The sequence below is a fragment of the Pollachius pollachius genome, assembly GCF_949987615.1.
Source record: "Pollachius pollachius genome assembly, chromosome: 15".
Lineage (NCBI taxonomy): Eukaryota > Metazoa > Chordata > Actinopteri > Gadiformes > Gadidae > Pollachius > Pollachius pollachius.
This window is the reverse complement of record NC_136948.1, coordinates 5,846,258-5,867,848: the sequence shown is the minus strand read 5'-3', so window position 1 is coordinate 5,867,848 and position 21,591 is coordinate 5,846,258. Positions and strand designations below refer to the sequence as shown.

The 21,591-nt window shown below is 47.7% G+C and overlaps 2 protein-coding genes across 4 annotated transcripts in view; both read left to right on the top strand.

Moving 5' to 3' along the window:
* Nucleotides 1–659: 659 nt before the first annotated feature.
* LOC307086669 (transmembrane protein 87A-like) lies at nt 660–9,700 on the top strand (the record flags this gene model as incomplete). Of its 2 annotated transcripts, XM_079751964.1 has the most annotated exons (20): nt 660–800; nt 1,468–1,525; nt 1,624–1,727; nt 2,135–2,251; nt 2,539–2,586; nt 2,782–2,823; nt 2,967–3,081; nt 3,469–3,530; nt 3,894–4,077; nt 4,271–4,370; nt 4,754–4,847; nt 4,976–5,049; nt 5,317–5,423; nt 5,668–5,726; nt 5,926–6,029; nt 6,489–6,565; nt 6,798–6,862; nt 6,996–7,048; nt 7,741–7,771; nt 7,881–9,700. In XM_079751964.1, the coding sequence occupies 20 exons, from the start codon at nt 660–662 to the stop codon at nt 7,920–7,922; spliced, it is 1,677 nt and encodes a 558-aa protein (XP_079608090.1). In that variant the 3' UTR covers nt 7,923–9,700. The 2 variants fall into 2 exon arrangements, 1 of the variants encoding a protein (XP_079608090.1); XR_013812456.1 differs by lacking the exons at nt 7,741–7,771; nt 7,881–9,700 and having other exon boundaries at nt 5,926–6,036.
* Nucleotides 9,701–10,290: 590 nt separating this feature from the next.
* Nucleotides 10,291–21,591, top strand: part of vps39 (VPS39 subunit of HOPS complex) — a 29,170-nt gene continuing 17,869 nt past the window's right edge. The window contains exons 1-14 of one of the 2 annotated variants that reach the window (XM_079752453.1): nt 10,291–10,910; nt 11,339–11,404; nt 11,662–11,726; nt 11,875–11,917; nt 12,414–12,508; nt 13,153–13,248; nt 13,428–13,520; nt 14,135–14,318; nt 15,778–15,898; nt 16,919–17,039; nt 17,608–17,734; nt 18,494–18,636; nt 19,015–19,155; nt 20,326–20,467. In XM_079752453.1, coding sequence (XP_079608579.1) covers nt 10,838–10,910; nt 11,339–11,404; nt 11,662–11,726; nt 11,875–11,917; nt 12,414–12,508; nt 13,153–13,248; nt 13,428–13,520; nt 14,135–14,318; nt 15,778–15,898; nt 16,919–17,039; nt 17,608–17,734; nt 18,494–18,636; nt 19,015–19,155; nt 20,326–20,467 — 1,510 coding nt within the window. In that variant the 5' untranslated portion in view covers nt 10,291–10,837. Of the gene's footprint in view, nt 10,911–11,338; nt 11,405–11,661; nt 11,727–11,874; nt 11,918–12,413; nt 12,509–13,152; nt 13,249–13,427; nt 13,521–14,134; nt 14,319–15,777; nt 15,899–16,918; nt 17,040–17,604; nt 17,735–18,493; nt 18,637–19,014; nt 19,156–20,325; nt 20,468–21,591 lie in introns of both variants that reach the window. The other variant, XM_079752452.1, reaches the window with a different exon arrangement.

Here is a 21,591-nt window from a genome sequence, read left to right as displayed (position 1 = left end):
GTTGAAACATTTATTTCAACATTTAACTCGTTTTAGACTTAGTACTTCATGCATTCAAATATAGCCTTATTTTCAAACTTAACCATGGCTTCTTCCACAGAAGGCTTCGTTAAACCGGCTGCACCTTTTGCATTAGGCTACTACTTTTCCGTTGCTATGATCGCCCACTGGTTATTGGGAATTCACACGTTTCAAACTTACGGCAGTTTGCATGTCTTCCAAGAGGGGTTCAGTGGAGCCTGAAGTCCTCGAGCTTATAGGGTTAACGCTAGACAACCAACCCGGTTATGGTAAGGTTAACGGGTAAAGGTTAGGTTTATGTGTCCGTAAACTTATTGTTTCAGCTCAAATTTGAACAATTAAAAAAATCGTTGGACAGTTCTAGGAAGGAGGGCGGCGTGTTAAGACCGATGGACACATTGTGATACTATTTGAGTACAGTCATTGGGTGTTAGCTTTGTAATGAGCGACGTATACAAAACATGACCCACCGTGGCGTGATACTGAGAAGTAACCCTCCATTCGACGCGGAGATAAGCCCAAAACTAGCCGCTGCTCTTGCGGCACTCCAAGCGTCAACACACACCTCTTTACACGGCGTCTCCGAGGGGCGGGGCTTAGACACGGCTGCGTGCAATCAACGACGCTGGAAGCCGGAAATGGATTGGATGCGGACGCATTCACCTGCACCGATAATGTCTAATGCTGGGGTACATTGGTTTCGTTGTCTTTTATTTACCATTCTCCTCAGTCCTGCGCTGACGGCAGAGGTCTCCCTGTGGAATGTCTACCTGAACTCGGTGAGTGTGCACGGAATCTGGACGCGGGACCGAGTGCGGCTCCCACAATCTATAGTGCTAATGATGCATAGCAGCTGTTAGCTAGCTAGTTTAGCTATCACACATACGGGGATTAATTAACTCGCTGAAGACCACCGTTGACATGTTTACGGGGATGTGATGTCTTGGTTTTTTAAACAAAGACAACGTTAATACGCGTTACAGTGTTGACAGTTGAGCACTGCCCCTGTAGGGCTCTTGCATATTAACGTCCCTTCCCGATGAACGCCTCCATACGGGGAGTATCGAACAGAGCTTGTACATCAGAATACTCATGTGCTTGATTTATTGGTTGTTGTTCATAGTCCGCCCGTATTCAGGGGACTCGAGAGTTGTAGCAATGTAAATATACTGTAACCTAGGCTAATCAAAACTTTGTGTGGCCACGTATCACACGAGACACGCTCTTTCAGTTTCAAACATGAGAGTTTTCATTCCATAATGACAAATATGTTCACGATTATGAATAACTCCACGATAACCAAAACCCTATTGCTACAACGTCCTCCCATGCTTCAAACGTCATGATGAACAAGCCCTACTGGCCACGATCAAATACCAACACACATTATATGAACCAACGTTTAAACAATTGTTCTGTATCTGAGTTTGTCTTCTTCATTTGCAGTCGCAAGATGTGGTCTTCCGGAAGACCTTGTATGCCAACACTACTATTTACATGAATTGTAAGTACTACCAAGTCGATCTCTTTACAGCTAGATGGCACCAGAATGTCCTTGTTGTCGTGGTTGATGTGAATAAAGTTTCCTTTCTCTCAATGAAGTCCTGGGGCCGGTTGACTCTGCGCCTTGTGACGCAAACCTGGCCTTCAACATCAGCTGGTACCTCCGCTCCTCTATCTGTTACAACGAGGTCTTCAACACCCCGGTCAGTTTGAACTTCATATCTTTGTTTCCAGCAAGTCAGCAATATATAATATACAATACACCATATAATGGTGTATTGTTTCCTGATGCTTGTTTAATTTGGTTAATTTCGAATTCAGACCACTAGAGGGCAGAGGTAAACTTACTCTTTACCCTTACCCTTACTCGTTGAATTTTGACGTTAGGGCAATGGCTACATGGCTTTGATCAATGACCCTCCCTGATGATTCTTTTTACGAGCATAGTGGTTGTGGTTGTTGAGTTCAATTCACTAAAACTCAGTTTTCATGGTCATTCCGACACTGTCGTTGATTCGCTAGCCTGTGAAACGAATTCAACGGTTGTGTGCGTGCCTGCGTGAGCTCACTGGCAGCGTGTCGAAGTAAACATCTCCATCTCTTCCTTCAGGACAACAAGGCGATCAACATGTTTGGTCTGGAGAGCATGCTGAAAGACGACTGGAGCGGCTACTACAGCCAGGGATACATGTACTTCGACAACTGCTCCTCTCTGTTCCTGCCCAAGGTCCGCAGCACTCGGTCTAGGCAGCTGGTGTAGAACACCGATGCCTCTTCATATGTGTACATTTAAAACACTCAGGTGACATATTATACCACCAGGTGTGAGTGTGATTAGCCGTTACAAGCCGTTTTGAAAATCCGCCTCTTCTGACATCACAAGTGGGCGTATCCACCTAGTTGGCTGATAGACTGATCTATCCATCCAGCACATCATGTCCCCTTTAAATTGACCACACGTTGTGGTTCAATAGACTTATTATTTATTTATTTCTCCACTCTGCCCCACACCAGGTTTACCACGGAGACTTCAACGGCTACCAACCCCTCTCCCCGCCCAGGGTAAGGCCCCCGACCGTAGCCCTCCTCGTGGACTCTGGACTGGCTGGATCTGCTGCTAATGTTGGCTAGATATGCGTGGTTAATCCGGCAGTCGTATATTATAAAACAAATCGGACATTAACAAGATAATAATTACTACTGCTACACTAGAGTGTACACCCTGTTTTATATATTTTCCATTTCTTTTCCTCTTAGAGCGATCCGTCCAACCAGACTCTGATATGGATGGATAAACCGGTGAGCGTCTGGGCTTGTTATTTTGATACTTCACTACAATATCCGAAATTTTGGGATAATTCATGGGCATTAGCATTTCTGGACTCCAATCTGGGGTTATTATGTTTGAATAATAATCCGGGATTATAATCTGACGGTGGCAGGACATCGGTGCGGTGGCCAAAGCGTGGGAAGACGGCCCGTATCTGTTCATCGTGAAGGTCCAGCCCATTCCGCGCCGCGGGGAAGACGTGGAGGACAGCACCTTTTCCTTCACAAGTGAGAATTCTTCCCCTTCTTCTTTTCACATCCGCCGATAGAGTATATACAGATGCAGCGTCTAGCATTGTGACTTTTAATAGCACTTGTTCTTAGGGTGAAGGACATCTCTCAGATGACCTCAATTTAAAGTCATTTACTTAAAAAACTTTTTTTTTTCCGAACTAGATAATTTACATTTATAAACTATAATTTGTGCATGTAGTATCGGAGGAATTTCCAATACTGGTACTGGTACCGGAACAACTCTTCTCTCATATTTGTGTCGGAGTGCAAATGTGTCTTTAGAACTGACCTCGTGGGAACCCATTATTGTGATGTTGCAGCCGTGGGTAAGTGATCCTTGTGGTTCCGGCTGATGTATCATCCTTGCTGTGTTGTTTCTAGTGAAAGTGGAGATGAAGGGATCACATGACTATTCGTCCCCTGCTGATTGGCCACTGATGATGGTACGTGATTCCTTACATCAATGAAACACTGCATACTGCTAGTGCGTAAAGTCGATTTTGTCAAGTGTAAGGGTGAATTTTGGAGAAACTAATGTTAAATTCTCATCACTTTACGTCGTAATAAAGAGTTAACGTTCTACACATTTAAACTACCGTTTATCCATATTTGATACGACTGAATCACTTTTAAATTAAGGTTCTTATTCCTATTTTTTTATTTCATTAAATTATTTCATTATTTCATGATTCCATTGGTGTTCTTTCAAGCACTTTGTTCCCTTTTAAATTGTAAGTGTTGGGCACAACACTCCATAAAGTGGTAGGACATTAAAGAGCTCTGACCCGCTGTTGCTCCGCCCCCAGTTCTTCATGGTCATGTGCATCGTGTACGTGCTGTTCGGCGCCCTGTGGCTGTTCTGGTCGGCCTGCTACTGGCGGGACCTGCTGCGGATCCAGTTCTGGATCGGGGCCGTGATCATCCTGGGGATGCTGGAGAAGGCCGTGTTCTACTCGGAGCACCAGAGCATCCGTTACCAGGGAGACTTCGGTGAGTGTCCCTTTGGTGGATTTCAATTCATTTATTTGTCGTTTGTTGAGAGGCAGGTTCGGGCGAGGGGCTGGGGGTGTTTGAGCCGAAAGGTCCCGGGTTGGAACCGTAATGTTTTCGGTTCTAGGGATTCTATCTGCTCCTTAAAGGGAAAACAAAAATGTGTTTTTAAATGTATTCTCATTGTCCACAGTTATCGGGGCAGCGATATTCGGCGAGTTGCTTTCTGCCCTGAAGAGGTCTTTAGCCCGAATCCTGTTCCTCATCGTCAGCCTGGGCTACGGCATCGTCAGGTGAGTCAAGAGTGCATGGAAGGAAAGTGCATCATTGTAACTGTACCGTCGCAATGCTAAGCATGTATACTGTCAGTCGTTCTGTCTGCTCTGTGACCAAACCTGTTGGATGTTTTCTTTTCCTCAACTTAATCTGACCAATTCCAGGGCGTAGAGCTATGATTGACTGTTGATCACATTCTCTGATGGTTTCAGTACTAGGTGGGAAATGGTCAAGCTTGTTGTTTAGTTTGGTCGCGGTCGGTATCAAGCCAGTCATAGAGCTAGCTTGATAATTGCCAGAGCCACGATTTGTCGGAATACAGAAGCCAACCCGCCCCTTCAAGCCATTTGGCTCATACGATTGGCTGATTCCACTTCCTTGTGTTTTGTCATTGGTGCAGGCCCCGGCTGGGCACCACAGTGCACCGCTTAGCGGCGGTGGGCCTGCTCTACCTCCTCTTCTCCTCCGTGGAAGGAGTGCTCCGGGTCACCGGCGTAAGTCCCCACGGACCCCACGGCCTGAACACAACATCACCGTCAAACACTTTGACGAGTAGCGCCCTCACAACCTATCAAAACAAACGTGTGTGTGTGTGTGTGTGTGTGTGTGTGTGTCTCTGCAGGGCTTCAACGGTACTGTGGCCTTGGTGGCTAACCTCAGCCTCTCCCTGATCGACTCCTGCGTCATGTGGTGGATATCCTTTACACGCGCACGGCTGTGTGCCTGCTTCTTAACAGGAACTCTTATTTTGAAAGGATTTAAACCCCTAAGCCTTTCGGTCGGTCATTACACTTTTGTACATTTTTAATTCAAATGGTTGGTGTTGAGGGGACATTTGATCCATATTAATCAGCATCATTTGAACCTCTCGTAATGAGAGCCTGGGTGAGGGGCGGGGGTTGTCGTGGTGACGGTGGACCGCTCCACACGCCGTTTCTCCTTGACCTCCTCCTCCTCCCACATCTTCATCAGCCTGTCTCAGACCACGCGCCTGCTGAAGCTCCGCAGGAACGTGGTTAAGCTGTCGCTCTACCAGCACTTCACCAACACCCTCATCTTCTCCGTGGTCGGTGAGTGTCCTGGAGGGGGGTCTCTCTGTTTGGGGGTCTGTCTGTGGGGAGGGGGGGGGTCTCTCTGTCTGTGGGGGCGGTCTATCTGTGGGCCAACACTTTGATATCAGAAATGAGATCAATGCCGTGTCTGAACTGGTCCACTTGTGCACCATTAAGAGGTGTGTGTGTGTGTGTGTGGTTTATAAACATCTGTCTGTGTTGTTTACATGTCCCTCTTTATGTTTTGCGTGTGTCTCCGCAGCCTCCATCATCTTCATCATCTGGACCACCAAGGTCTTCAAGATGGTGGAATGCCAAACGGTAGGTGTGATCGACGTCGGCGGGCGATGGCCCCACTCTGTCGCCATGACTCCCTCCTTTATGTACCGCCGGTCGTTGAGTCTCGGGTGATCAAACCTCGGCGCGAGCAGCGGGGGGAGAAAGTACTGGACGAGACGCCCGTGACCCCCGGGCGTCTCGTCCAGCTCCTGCCCTCTAACGGCTGCTGTCTCCCCCGCAGGGCTGGAGGGACCTGTGGGTGGACGACGCCTTCTGGAGGCTCCTCTTCTCCACCATCTTGCTGGTCATCATGGTGCTGCTCCGACCCTCCGCCAACAGCCAGAGGTCGGGGGTAAACAGGAAGCGGAGGACCCACCACTCCCTCCCAAATGTCTTGCGGTCCATTTTTAAAACCAAGGCTAAGAACCGAAGGACTGTTTTTGTCCGAGGCTCTCGTCCGAAGTGTCTTGCTGTAGCACGACGGCATACTATAGCATGGGCGGTCCCAGTGGGAACGTAACCACTACCCCTGGCAGTGCTGATGCCGTGCTCCACTTATTGAGCTACACAGGCTAACTGTTAACAAGTAGTGTAACCGGTAACCTCCTGGTTTAATTAAGTTAAATGTAATCCTCTCATGACTTTATTAATGTTAACATCCCGAAACTGCTTAGCAAATCCACCCTGATCTTGTATGTCGCCCTTCCGACGTTTAGGATGCCAAGTATGAACGGTAAGGTGGGTTAGGACAGAAACCGGGGCGTTCAGGATCCGGTCTTGATCTCATGTGCTCCTCCTCTCCAGGTTTTCCCATTCACCTCTGATCGATGAAGACGATGACGAAGAGGAGGCCAAGGAACCCATGCTGAATGAAGCTTTCGGTAAGGACGAAATAACTTCTCCCTCCAGAACCGCAGCATGCGCATACCCCATCTGTAGGGGGATACCCCATACCCCATACCCCGACACACCCATATATTGATGGTAAAAAGAAAAAAAAGGTTTTATCTTATCGAGGACTTATCTTATCGATCGAAAAAGACTTCCTTTTGAATATTAAGTTACGGGTTACGGGGCTCTGATGGTGTGCTCGGCGTCTCTCCGCTCTTTCAGAGGGGATGAAGATGAGGGGATCCAAACCAGACACCAACGGCTCCCAGAAGCTGCTGAGCAAAGAGGTCTGTCTTCTGAACGCTCCTCCGCCTTCCTCCCGGGCGACCCGTCCAACGGGCCGCCCGTCCGTCGATGCGTGACGCCCGGCTCAGGTCCGCCCTCGTCTGACGGTCGCTTTGCGGTTTCTGTGTCTTTCAGGATGAGGATCTCAAGTGGGTGGAGGAGAACATCCCCACCACCGTGGTGGACGTGTACGTATCTCGCATTAGGACTTTGCAATTTTTGATGGGTTTCGAATTTGGTGTCAAACGATCTCCAAATATAATCGAGTTGAAAGGATTATTATTACTGCTGGATACATATTTGTGCTTTATTTATTTTTTTAAGGGGACATTTCAAACATTTCTCAGTTACAAAGTGTTGTTCGGAGAGAAATGCTAAATAAATGCATCATGTTTTCAAACTCAAAAATGATCGTGATTTCAATACTGAGCGTAATCGAGCAGCCCTATCTCACATTAGTTCGGGGTCGTTGGGTTCAGCGCTTCAGAATACGAGTCCTGTCACTGAGGCCATGAGCATGGTGAACGGATTAGAAATAACCCTGTTTAGAGGCCCACTGGTATCCAGCCCCCCCGACCCCAAACGTGTCATCCCAGTAAATAATACTGCTTTGGTTTGGTTTGGGGGTATTTACCATGTTCGACATTCCCAGTCCTTTTTCCTAACTTGACCTCTCTGACGTAAGTGGATTAAGTTGACTGAATTGGGTTGGAGTTCCTGGTAATCAATGGATCATGGGTTTTACCTCGCGGGCCTCGTTTACCTCGTCCAAGCGTCGTGGCAACTATCAGAATGATGGATTCTGATATCATTCAGGCAAGACAGAAAATGACTCTTTACTCTTCTGCCTGTGTCTGTCTCTGTCTCTCTCGCTCTACAGAGCTCTGCCTGTGATGCTGGACGAGGAAGAGGTAAAGTAGCCAATGGCTTCCCATTCAAAGAAACTCCAGTGGGTACCGACCTCCACAGTGCACCACTTCAGTTCCATTTGTGCATTCATCCTCCCTGTTCTCTCCACAGGAAATCCTCAAAACCAAAATGGAGAGATCCAAAATGGAGTAGGACAGGCAGCTGAGGGGTCATGACCAGAGAGACGCCCAAGGCATGGCAGCGACCGGGAATGAAAAGGCAAATTAACGCAGACGGCAAGGAGTGGCTGTCATGTAAATGAGAAACCAAAAAAAAAGAGAATATGATTTGGACACAGCCTGTGGTTCCTATTTTATATTATTTATATTATTGTTTATATTTTTTTGGTATTTTGGGAGCTATGTGCTACTGGGCGTGGTTCTTGATCAGACTGTCGTTGGCTTCCTCTCGTTTGGCCTGAAGGTTTCTACTGCTAGACGTAGATTAAATCACAACCCATTAAGCTACTCATTCATATCACCTGTTTTGTTTGGCACCAAGTCGGCAAGTTTATTTATTAGTTAATTTATTTAACTTTCAACCCCAAACACACTCAGGCTCCACTGATTGTACTGGACTGGGACCTAGTAGGACCCAGTAGGAAATAACTGGTAGGAAATAACGTTCCCACTGCTCTCCCTACGTTGCACATACGACTTGGTGGCCAACCGAGAAACAGTAACAGAATGTACAAACCTCGGATCCTATGGGCAATTTAATCACTGGGTGGAAATCTTGGATCCAAACGCTAGCTGGATAGGGAAAGTGGATCCCGAGTTCTACATTCAGTTCCCTCCTCGAGCTAGCGTTTAGAACCAAGATGGTCGCTCTGTGATCAAGGCCAATTGGAGGCCTTGCCGATGTAGAATCCTTTCAGAACGACCGTCTGGGTGTATATAAAGCTCCCCCCCCCCCCCGACCCTCGGCCTGGAATGAACCATAGGTTCTCCTGGTCGACCAGGAAGGGAACCATACAACTCTTCCTGATATATCTACTTCCGGTTGTTAAATGTTGTGGTTAACAAAACAGAGTTTGCACTATAAAGTTGGACATAATGCACATGGTTGAACTTTTCTTTCTACAATTAACTTATTTTTAATTTCCTAATGCAGCACGCTGTTATCCGCAGTGCGGTCACCTGACAGAAACAAGTTCTGTAAATGTGCCGCTGGGTGAAGTATTAGGTTGAAGATGATTGGTTATATTTGTACTGTGACCTTGCTGCTGGTGCTGAATCTGAGTTGGTTGTATTTGTGGCGACGCAGATGTTCTGATGTGAGAGCACTGTGTTTGACCTCCTGGTTTTGGCATGGCAAAAATAAGAAGTCAATGTTTTCCATTTGACCCTTGACCCCCAAATCGCCCCTTCTCCTTCAATTAAGGAATACCTGTATGATAGTCTGGCTTATAAAAACCTTGTGAAATCTGCTCTAAATTGTTATGTGTTGCACAGAAGGATACATAGGTCCTCATCGCTATGGCATTCATTAGAATTCTTCACTTTCTACAAAGGCTAAAGTTTATTTACGTCTTAATTGTGTCTGTCGACGGTCTTGTCGCAATTTAACCCATGCTTGGCCGATCTCTATAGCATATATGAGCACTCACCCTATTGTAACAGAAAAAGGGAATCTTGATCATCCTGTAATTAATCAGGTCTGTGTGACTTTGACAATATTTTATATTTATTTCTCTGTCTTCACTAAAGACACTCCTCCTAAACTGGAGGAATCATATGCCGTCCTTCTGCACTCGTCAGAATATGTGTGGGCTTTTGGTGTATATTTATGTTTAATCTTCTTTTCGTTTGACTTGTTTCTAGAGGTATTCGAGCTCTTGATTCTGGTTGTCTCTCCAAGTTATTAATAATTGAATGATATTGTATGGCTTTTATTTGTTTGTCCTGGAATAAAGTTTTTATTGAAACCTATATTTTGGTCATCACGTTTCTGTGCACTCTTTTTAGATACAAATTACGTATCTAACTGTTCTGTGGTTCATAAAAGTAACTTTCTGTGTATACCATATTTAGTTTTGTTTTTTTTCCCATTATTAGGGACGTCAGTGAGTGGATACCTGGCATATTGCAGTGACATAACCGGCCAGCACCCCATCACCTGTTATACTCTTATAAACTAAATTATTTAAAATGTTTAGCCTTAATGTACAGTATATATGTCAATTATGGCACCCATTGCACTCCTGATCATCCCTTCAAGGAGGGATCCCCCACGCTGAGTTCCTTCAAGATTTCTTCCTTGCTAATTAAGGGAGATTATTCTCGACTTCTGGGGGGTTGTCTCATAGATGTATTTCCTTCTAAACCCTTTGAGACTCAGAGAAGGGCTATACAATTGAATTGAAGTCAAGGGGAGAAGGGCGCGGGACAACCGCTCCTTCCCCACTTTACCTTTAATGCTCACTGTTCCTTTAATGCCCACTGTACCTTTAATGCTGTCCTCGTGAGTCCGCTGTTTTCGGGTCACGTGCCTGTCAAACCTCCCGTTCCTCCTTCAGGCAGCGATCAACACAACTCGTAAACTAGCATGTTGTGTTGGACAACCCAGCTAGCCAACCGACGCTACCAAGGAACTGCAGTGCCCACGTCTTTATATTTTAGTTTAACACATCAGTGTGAAACAAAGACCTTTCCCGGGTGTCCGGACTGTCACGGGATACAAACGAAGCCATGTATTTTTGCTCTGGTTGACTGCTAACTTTGAGCTAAGATAGCTTGGCTAGCCATCAGATGGTTTGTTTTGGTCGAGGTGGTGCCTTAAAGAAAACAACAGCCCGTCTCGGTGATTTTTACACGGCTTGGGTTCCCTGGGGCGCTGATGTGTTGGTTCCCCTGGCTCCACAACAGTCGAGATAACGAAATACCCAGTGGATGGAAACATGGCGTAAAGGCGTGACGCCGAGACCCAAGGTGTTGTCAACAGGCAGGGAGACAGACCGCAGGCAGGGAGACAGACCGCAGGCAGGGAGACAGTCAGTCAGTCTGGCCAACTCCAGCCGGCCGTGGAGCCCATCTCTTATCACTGAATCGCCCCTAAACTAGTTCGACATGCACGACGCGTATGAACCGGTGCCTATCTTGGAAAAGCTTCCCCTCCAGATTGACTGCCTGGCGGCTTGGGGTAAGTTCCTACACCACCCCTACCCACAACTCGACGAGTTTTTCCTTTCCTTAAACATCGTACAGGCAGTACCGTGGTGAACCTACGTGCCTCGTAGGTTTATAGGGACGTGATTTCGCCGACATGAATGACTCTCCCGTGACCGACGCGACAGAAGAGCTCGAAGCTGACAATGCGACATTGTGTTGGGGCATGCCTGGCCATTTAACACGGGAGGATAGTGTGGAAGAACTTTCTATTCAATGTATCGATATTTTATTACTGGTTCCAATTGAAGCATATTAATGTTGCATATAAAGTAATTTATAGGTCTAGCCTTTCTACATAAATACTCCCAGATATTTTCTTAAAGTTGTGCAGAAAGGGTATGAATCCAATTAAAAATAAACTTGGGCGTCACTGTTTAATTTGTGTCTGTGTTCCTTTAGAGGACTGGCTTCTGGTGGGCACGAAACCGGGACACCTCCTCCTCTACCGGATAAAGAAAGATGCAGGTGAACCTGCTGTTTCTTAGTCTATCTGATCACCTGACACCCCTGGATTCATCGCTATAATCATATCTGCATATGAATGCAGATTCTGTAGGGAACGGGACATTATTTTGGTATCAGAAGCGCACTGATTTCCATTTGTATTATGGACCAGTCACGTTTTGAGCGGGCGTCATCGTACAATGACTATTTTAATCGTACGATGACGATTTATGGTTTGTGAGATCGGCCCAGGATGAAAGCTGCTTTCTCCCCTACAGGCACTAATAGATTTGAGGTGACGCTGGAGAAATCCAACAAGAACTTCTCAAAGAAGATCCAGCAGGTATACATGTGGAAAAGGCATATTTTCAAACAGCTTATAATGGCTGTCACACATCTGGTGTTATAATACCACCCTTTTAATGAAATCATTCTGTCATGTCAAGTTCTTTGTGGATATTATTTAAAGTCCTTCCTGTTTGTCTCTGCAGCTCTTCGTGGTTTCCCAGTACAAGATCCTTGTCAGTCTGCTTGGTAGGCTTTTCTCGACTACAGTCGAGTTGTTGATCTCCCATTAGACGACCACGTTTTACATTTTAATGAAAGCAAATATTTGCGGCGACGAAGCACCGTTGCCTAGCAGCTGGAGAAAAGGTTTCTGTTTCTTGGCCTGTATGAGGAGCAGGTTGTGCTTGTGGTGGATGTGATTTGCTGTGGGCTTGCTCTGCTAGTTCATGTTCCACAGTACTGATTTGTAATAGATATCATTGATATGTATGTACAATATTAAGTTGCTAGGCTAACTGGGTACTGTTGTGTTTTGTGGCTGTGAGCGAGGATTGAAAACAGCACACAAATATGCCATGATTGCATGACTGCTTTTTCTAGTGAACAACAGTGTGCAGTGAGGAATGAATTGAGGAAGCGTTCTCATGGACGGTCCAATTTGTTTGTTCATGCAGTATTCTCTTTAGCACTCTAAGTTGACCTCCATTGAAAGCACCATGAGTTGTTTGGTATCACCCCACAGAGAACAACATCCATGTCCACGACCTCCTGACCTTCCAGCAGATCACCGTGGTGCCCAAGGCCAAGGGAGCCACTCTGTTCTCCTGTGACCTACAGGTCAGACACGCCCCTCTCTACAACCTACTCACATTGACCTTACAGGCCTGGTCTAGCCCACTGATGCTTAGACACGCCTCTCTCTACAGCCTACTCACATTGACCTTACAGGCCTTGTCTAGCTCACTGATGCTTAGACACGCCCCTCTCTACAGCCTATTCACATTGACCTTACAGGCCTTGTCTAGCTCATTGATGCGCCGACACGCCCCTCTCTACAGCCTACTCATATTGGCCTTACAGGCCTGGTCTAGCTCACTGATGGTCTGACGATGTCTTCATGTATGGCTCATTACTCGACATGTTGTGACACTCACACTCACAATCATGATTTAGTTACCTTTAACAATCAGCAGTTATTAATAAGCAGTAAGTCTATGATTTACTTATCAGCACTCATGATTTAGGAATTATCAATCGTCAAGTAATTAATCATAGTTTGATTTATTAATACATTGCATGATGGAGTAGTTGGTATCATCCAGTCATGCAATAATTAGTCTTTTAGTATTCTTGATTTAGTAATTAGGCTGAGGAGGACTAGCATCAGCCTATGGTTTAGCAACAAGTATCCTTCTGGTCTAGTACCTAGTGTCATATCATGACCTAGTAATGCCCATGTCCTATGATCTCCTTCTCCCCAGTACGGCTCCGGAGAGGCGAAGCTGAGGATGTGTGTCGCGGTCAAGAAGAAGCTGCAGCTGTACTACTGGAAGGACCGGGAGTTCTACGAGCTCCAGGTGAGACCATGGCCCTTTAAACAAGTGCTGCCCCTCCAGAGGCTACTACACCTCGCTCAGTGTGTGTGTGTGTGTGTGTGTGTGTGTGTGTGTGTGTGTGTGTGTGTGTGTGTGTGTGTGTGTGTGTGTGTGTGTGTGTGTGTGTGTGTGTGTGTGTGTGTGTGTGTGTGTGTGTTCAGGGGGACCTGGGGGTACCGGACATCCCCAAGTCCATGGCGTGGTGTGAGAACTCCATATGCGTGGGCTTCAAACGGGACTATTACCTCATCCGGGTAGGTTTCCAACAGGAAATGACCTCATTCTAGCCATCCCCTCACCGCTGACTCCCACCGCAGTCGTCTGTGAAAACGCGACTCTGCAGTTTTGCTCTCTGGCGACTGAGTCTTTCAGCTGTACTTAGATATTTTATTATTATTATTAACCTTTATTTTACGAGGCAAGAATTTCTTGAGATCAAATTATATTCTACATTCCTATAGACTCATTGGCCCAAGTGACAATTTGTAACTGAGAACTTAGGAATTTCCCCTTATAAAAAATTCACAAAATGTACAAATTGAAAATAATATACAAATATGTATCCAGCTGTTTTGCAATTTCTATAAAAAATTGAATGAATAAAATAAATATACTTAAAAACTAGATTATATTAGTTTGGAGATCGAAAAACCCAAATCAGAACGTCTGGAGATGTGTGATGCAAATATCGGAATCGCGATCGTAATTGGATTAAGCGCCCATCCCTACCCCAGCGTCTGTGTGCGGAGGCCAGAGCCTCGGCTCCATGAGCTGTGTCTCCGCTCACTCTGAAGTGTGAACCCCCTCCGCGCGGTACGCTAACCTGCTATGTCTCTGTTGGGGTTCCTCTGGGCGGTCCGTGATCCAGATGGACGGGCGGGGGTCCATCAAGGAGCTGTTCCCCACCGGGAAGCAGCTGGAGCCGCTGGTGACGCCGCTGGCCGACGGCAAGGTGGCGGTGGGCCAGGACGACCTCACGGTGGTGCTCAACGAGGAGGGCGTCTGCACGCAGAAGTGCGCCCTGAACTGGACCGACATCCCCATCACCATGGGTAGGTGACCTTATCCCCATCACCATGGGTAGGGGAACTCCTCTTCATCACCAGGGGTAGGGGTACTCCTCTTCATCGCCAGGGGTAGGGGAACTCATCTTCTTCACGTCTTCGTTCTCGTTGTTTCAGGAGACGAGGTGGTACGTTTATGCTGCAGTGTCTAGGAAGGACGGTAGTGGAGATAATACAACTATGTGGACATCAATACTGAATACCGAAACTTTGTATCTCCACTATTTGAGTAGTAGTGTTAATGTCAATCCCTAAAACTGAATTTCTACCTTGACCGTTGCGGTAGACATCATTGAGATGCTGTACGCAACGTTGTGGAAACTACTTTATAAATAACTTGTTAGTCTAGCCGCAAGGATGTATCCATTCCAGAAGTGTGTTGGCGTTCATCAGCTGGCGTATAATCTAGGTGCATTGATTATGGTGATGCTCATCCCGAACAAACCCAATTACGCCAACGCCAATTGAGCGGGCCTCTGGTGTTTGGCAGTAGCTTGGTGCTAACACACACTTTAGCACCAAGCTACACAGAACCGTTCCCCTCCATGTCCCAGAAGTAGTGCTTCCCTATGCTGCAGTCCTGTTCTGCTTTCATTCTCTTCCTCCTCACGTTCTGCTGTGGTGATTTAGTTCCGGTTCCTTCTTTTACCGATTCATAACTTTGGTCACAATTCCGACTTGCTCGCCACCGGCACACGTGTCTGGTTTAACTGTCTGGTTGTACATTTATAGGTTTAGTGCTACATAATTGACATGTCCATATTTCTCTTAAGGGTTAAAGGTCCCCTAATATGTACTTGGAAACTGTTTTAACGATTCATATCCACGAGCAAACTACTTGGAATCACTTCTTCACCGGGATGTTGGTATTATGGAGAAGAGTTGGTAACCAGAGTTGTCTGGCCTAAAAATGTTGGGAGAGGAACCACTGAGCCAGACGCTGAGGCATGATCAGTATGAAGGGGCACGTTTCATGCCTGCTGGGTCGCAGACAGAACCACACTCAGGGGAAATGAAGACTGTGAGCCGGACTTTACAGATGAATCATAATTTCCTGTCTTATATGATAGTGTTTATAAATGTAGTTTCTGCACAGCAGAAACTACATTTACAAAGAGGTAGAGGTTTCAGTGTTTTCCTGTTTAGTTAGTCTATACTACAAGCTAGCTCTCCAGAGTTTGTGTTAACTGTGATGGGATGATGCTGATTCATTGTTAATGACTTCAATGACGATATTGCCTAGCCCTGGATTCTATCACCCCCATTTGATCGTGTATTACTCCTGATTATTATTATGCTCTGTTGATCATCATAATGAGGAGGATAAGGATGATTGTTGTTGATGACGTTTGTTCATTTAGTTGGTGTTAAACCGTGTGTGTGTGTGTGTGTGTGTGTGTGTGTGTGTGTGTGTGTGTGTGTGTGTGTGTGTGTGTGTGTGTCTCAGAGCACCAGCCCCCCTACATCATCGCGGTGCTGCCTCGCTACGTGGAGATCCGCACCTTGGAGCCTCGTCTCCTGGTCCAGAGTGTGGAGCTGCAGAGGCCACGCTTCATCACCTCAGCAGGGTGAGCACGCCTTAAACATCATGTCTTTATATCATATATCATCATTTTTATGTGTCATGTTTTATCAACACTCTGTTCATTCATGTTATTATCCGTGCTCACGGAGGTTAATTGAATATAACGATGCATTCAATAAGTATCAATGAATGACTGAAAGGGGATTGCTCCCCTTGTATTCCACTTGTTTCTCATGATGCTGGTTGACTCTTGTGTCCAGTGGCCATGGCAGCTGCTGACCTGCAGTGCAGAGTCCGTCCACTAGGGGGCGCATGGGAGCCGCTGAACATTTAAAACATGATTTTAGAATTTAGAATTCTCCCGAAGTGGTTGGGAGGGAGTTCTAAACTGAAGGCAATGGGATGAGAGGCAGGTGGACGGCTGTGAATCAGACATGCTGTCAATATCTGTACCAAGATTAATGAACAGACTGCCTAATAGTAGACTCGAAACAATCCTTAATCACCCCGGTGTTTCACGCTCCTCATCCCGGTGTTTCACGCTCCTCATCCCGATGTTTTACACTCCTGATCCCGGTGTTTCATGCTCCTCATCCTGGTGTTTCATACTCCTCATCCTGGTGTTTTACTCTCCTCATCCCGGTGTTTCACGCTCCTCATCCCGGTGTTTCACGCTCCTCATCCCGGTGTTTTACCCTCCTCATCCCGGTGTTTTATGCTCCTCATCCCGATGTTTTACACTCCTGATCCCGGTGTTTCACGCTCCTCATCCCGGTGTTTCACGCTCCTCATCCCGGTGTTTCACGCTCCTCATCCCGGTGTTTTACACTCCTCATCCCGGTGTTTTACGCTCCTCATCCCGATGTTTTACACTCCTGATCCCGGTGTTTCATGCTCCTCATCCTGGTGTTTCACGCTCCTCATCCCGGTGTTTTACACTCCTCATCCCGATGTTTTACACTCCTGATCCCGGTGTTTCATGCTCCTCATCCCGGTGTTTCACGCTCCTCACCCCGGTGTTTTACTCTCCTCATCCCGGTGTTCCCTGTTTCCTTACCCCCAGGCCCAACGTGGTTTACGTGGCCAGCAACCACTTCGTGTGGCGCCTGGTCTCCGTCTCCATCGCCAGCCAGATCAGACAGCTACTGCAGGACAAGCAGTTCGAGCTAGCCCTGCAGTTGGCGGTAAGTCACCTGACCTGCGAGCCAGGGGCGAGAGCCAATCAGGGGACACCAAGACGGCCTGGTGTCCTGCTGATTGGCTCTTTCCCCAGAAGCTTGTTGTCCCACTCCTCAGGGCACACTGTTACACTCAGATCAAAGGTGAATGTTTTAATTGTCCACCTACAATTATCTGTGAAGTTTTCAGTCCCTAAATGGTAAATGGACTGCATTTATACAGCGCTTTTCTAACTCTAGGCCACTATAAGCGCTTTACAATGTTCACCCATTCACACACGGACGGCGGTATCAGCCATGTAGGGCGACAGCCAGCTCGTCAGGAGCAGATAGGGTGAGGCATCTCGCTCAGGGACACCTCGACACAACTAGGAGGAGCCGGGGATCGAACTAGCAACCTTCAGGCTACCAGCCAACCCGCTCTACCTCCTGAGCCACACGGCGCCCAGACACAGTCCCCACACGCATTAAGATACCTCCATCAGTAGGGGGAGCTGTACCCCTAACTAAACGTTCTGAATGTTTCTCCCCATCCTCCTTTGATAATGTGAGTATTTCTCCTCCTGATCAGAAGATGAAGGACGACTCTGACGGAGATAAGAAGCAGCAGATCCACCATATCCAGAACCTGTACGCTTTCAACCTGTTCTGCCAGAAGAGGTTTGACGACTCCATGCAGGTCTTCGCAAAGCTGGGCACAGGTACGGCAGCCTGGCAACCAGCCCCGGCGCTGATGGTGGTGGGGGTCTGGAAGATGGAGAACGGGGATTTACAGACACGGTTTTCATTAGAGGAAGCAAACACTGGGCTTGAATTGCGTAATCAAAACCCATATTTGGTCAAACACAGGCTTTTTATACTCTGTTTGTCAGCCCAGTTAGCCCCAACCCTCCAACAAACTAAATGGACTGCGGCCTTCATCGTTGGGTGCCCTCCTTGGTGAATAGTGGAGTATATCCCAATAATATGATGCTGGCTCTTAAAGTTTTTTTATGGGAATACAGAAATCCCTCTGCTGAACTATCATGAAATCAGGGTTCCCGTGCTAAACTATGATCCTGTCCTAGAATATGCTAATCTTATCTTGACTTAAATATCTAAAATATGAATTTGGGGGGGGGGTCAAAGGGGGTACTAGACTGGGTACCCCCAGCCTGTTCTGCAGGCGATTTGAATTCGCCCTTCCCTCCTATACGGTTTTGCGGGAGCCAATCACCAAGCTGGCTTTTCCCCCTGGCGCGCTATTGGCTGGTTTAACACAATGACGACAGAAAAGCGACGGCAAGCAGCCAATAGCGTACACACAGTCGTTTGAACTAGGCCCGTTGATCACCCCTCTTGTGCTGAAGAAAAAACTGACAGCAGCCTCCCCGGACCAACGTGCAATCTAGGATTGAGCTTGGTCTGGCATAGCCAGGCTAAGGGGGTGCATGACTCTGCCGTGTCCCCCCCCCCCCCAGACCCAACCCACGTCATCGGGCTGTACCCCGACCTGCTCCCCTCGGACTACCGCAAGCAGCTGCACTACCCCAACCCCCTGCCCACGCTGTCCGGGGCGGAGCTGGAGAAGGCCCATCTCGCCCTCATCGACTACCTCACACAGGTAGAGTGTGTGTGTGTGTGTGTGTGTGTGTGTGTGTGTGTGTGTGTGTCTGTGTCTGTGTGTGTGTGTGTGTGTGTGTGTGTGTCTGTGTCTGTGTCTGTGTCTGTGTCTGTGCGTGTGATGGTGCAGGTCACACACATAGTTCATGGTGTGTTCATAGATGGAGTTAAAATGTTGTAGTTAGTAGCTGTAGTAGGATGGGTTTTTATAACATCACATGATGGCAACGCATACATTCACAAATTTGTGTTTCCATTATCATGATTTCTGATAATTATCACCCATCCATATGGTTCTTTAATAATCTGCATATTGCTACTACATCGTGTGTGTGCGTGTGCGTGTGTGTGTGTGTGTGTGTGTGTGTGTCGGGAGCAGAAGCGCAGCCACCTGGTGAAGCAGCTGAACGACTCAGACCCGTCCACCCCCTCCCCGCTCATGGAGGGGACCCCCACCATCAAGAGCCGCAAGAAGCTCCTGCAGATCATAGACACCACCCTGCTGAAGTGCTACCTCCACGTGAGTCCTCCGTCACCCTCGGCCCCTCCACTTACCTCCTATGCACTTCTCCTCTCCTTACCGCCGTCCCTCCTCCTTGGCATCTCGTTACCTCCTATGCACTTCTCCTCTCCTTACCGCCGTCCCTCCTCCTTGGCATCTCGTCTCCTCTCTTCATCTCATAATCTCGCCGACTTCTCCTCTCCTCCGCTCCTCATCTTTTATCTTCTGCTCCTCTCCTCTCCTTCCCTCATCTTCTCTCCTCCCCTATGCTCCCCTTCGTACCGCTCCTCCTCCTCTCCTCTCCTCTCGCCCTAACTTCTCCTAATTTCCTCATCTCCTCTCCATCTCCTCTCCTGCTCTCCTCATCTCCTCCTCTCCTCCTCACGTCTCCTCCTCTCCTCCTCTCCTATCTCCCTCATGTCTCCTCCTCTCCTCTCCCCCTCATGTCTCCTCCTCTCCTCCTCTCCTCCTCTCCTATCCCCCTCATGTCTCCTCTCCTCCTCTCCTCTCCTCCTCACGTCTCCTCCTCTCCTCCTCACGTCTCCTCCTCACGTCTCCTCCTCACGTCTCCTCCTCTCCTTCTCACATCTCCTCCTCTCCTCCTCTCCTCTCTTATCCTCTACCCCTCACGTCTCTTCAACTCCTCTCCCCCTCCCATCTCCTCCTCTCCTCCTCTCCTTTCTCCCTCACGTCTCCTCCTCTCCTCTCCCCCTCACGTCTCCTCCTCTCTCCCTCACGTCTCCTCCTCTCCTCCTCTCCTCCTCACTTCTCTTCCTCTCCTCTCCCCCTCACGTCTCCTCCTCTCCTCCTCTCCTCCTCTCCTCCTCTCCTCTCCCTCTCACGTCTCCTCCTCTCCTCCTCACGTCTCCTCCTCTCCCTCTCACGTCTCCTCCTCTCCTCCTCACGTCTCCTCCTCTCCTCCTCTCCTCTCCCCCTCACGTCTCCTCCTCTCCTCCTCTCCTCTCCCCCTCACGTCTCCTCCTCTCCTCCTCTCCTCTCCCCCTCACGTCTCCTCCTCTCCTCCTCTCCTCACCTCTCTTCCTCTCCTGTCCCCCTCACGTCTCCTCCTTTCCTCCTCTCCCCCTCTCCTCCTCTCCTCTCCTCCTCACGTCTCCTCCTCTCCTCCTCTCCTCTCCCCCTCACGTCTCCTCCTCTCCTCCTCTCCCCTGGCCCTCCCTCCTCCTGCAGACCAACGTGGCCCTGGTGTCTCCTCTGCTGCGTCTGGAGAACAACCACTGTCACATCGAGGAGAGCGAGTACATCCTGAAGAAGGCCCACAAGTACAGCGAGCTCATCATCCTCTACGAGAAGAAAGGGCTGCACCGGAAAGGTGAGCTGACGCCCGACTGACCCTGTGGCGGTGTCCACGCCACACTCCTCCATCCTCTTTACAGAAGGACGGAGGCCGGTGGTGTTGAAAGCCGGTTAAGTGTAAGGTTTGGCAGACATGACGATGGGGATCCATGCTGCCAGGTAGGAGATCTCCCTGAGAGTAATCCAACAGTTTGGATGAGACTTAAATACAAGACTTTCCATTACGTTACTGAACAAGGAAGATAAGGTTTGCTGAAGCCGGGGCTTATTATGCCTACCTGGCATAATCATGGCATGTACCTCCATTATTTGTACAGCCAAAGATATTGTAAATTAAAAATATCATGAAACTAGATCAATGCCAACTTGTGTGTAAACACTTCTTCTACAGTGACCTTACTCAAACCCGTAGTCACGATGCAGACCCACCAGGCTGCTGGCCCTACAGATGCCTGTCTAGAATGACATTATTTAGAAGAGAGAAGGTCTTAAAGCGCTTAAAGATTTGGAGACATCATATTTTCCACATTCTGAAATCGCCGTCACCTGACCTTCTTAGAATGAATGGAATGAAATGAAAAATTAATCAAAAGAAAGGAGTGATGGATGGATATTATATTTCTTCTTAGTGCTCAAAGACAGAATATTTTGTTACTAGATAAGAAAACAGGTTTGATGTAAAATATTTACCCAATTTGTCGTCATTGTAGTCAGCGGTACGCTGTAGTCTTCAACTACGTTCTACGTTCTAAGCTGCCTTAACAAGCTCTCTAGTGAGGTCTTCTATTTGAATCTGCGCACACACTCACGTCTGCCTTCCTAAAACAATGACTTCTGGGCCGGCGGGTTATGAGAAGTCGTCCCATAATCACAATAATAGTCCGCCTCATTAACATGCATGAACTCTAGACTCTTAACGAGTCCTTGGATTTTTGACACGGCAAAAAAACGGCGCCTCGGAGAAAGAAGAAGGATTTAGAGACGGATTGGATGGAAAGGTTGTATAACTCACTAAACACCGCAGCAGTCTGCCAGATGAGAGGACACGCTGAGCTGAGGCTGGGCCCACGCAGCTTGCCATCACCCTCAGTCATCGGGGATAAACACAGCAACAACAGAACGACCCATCTGGAGACGATT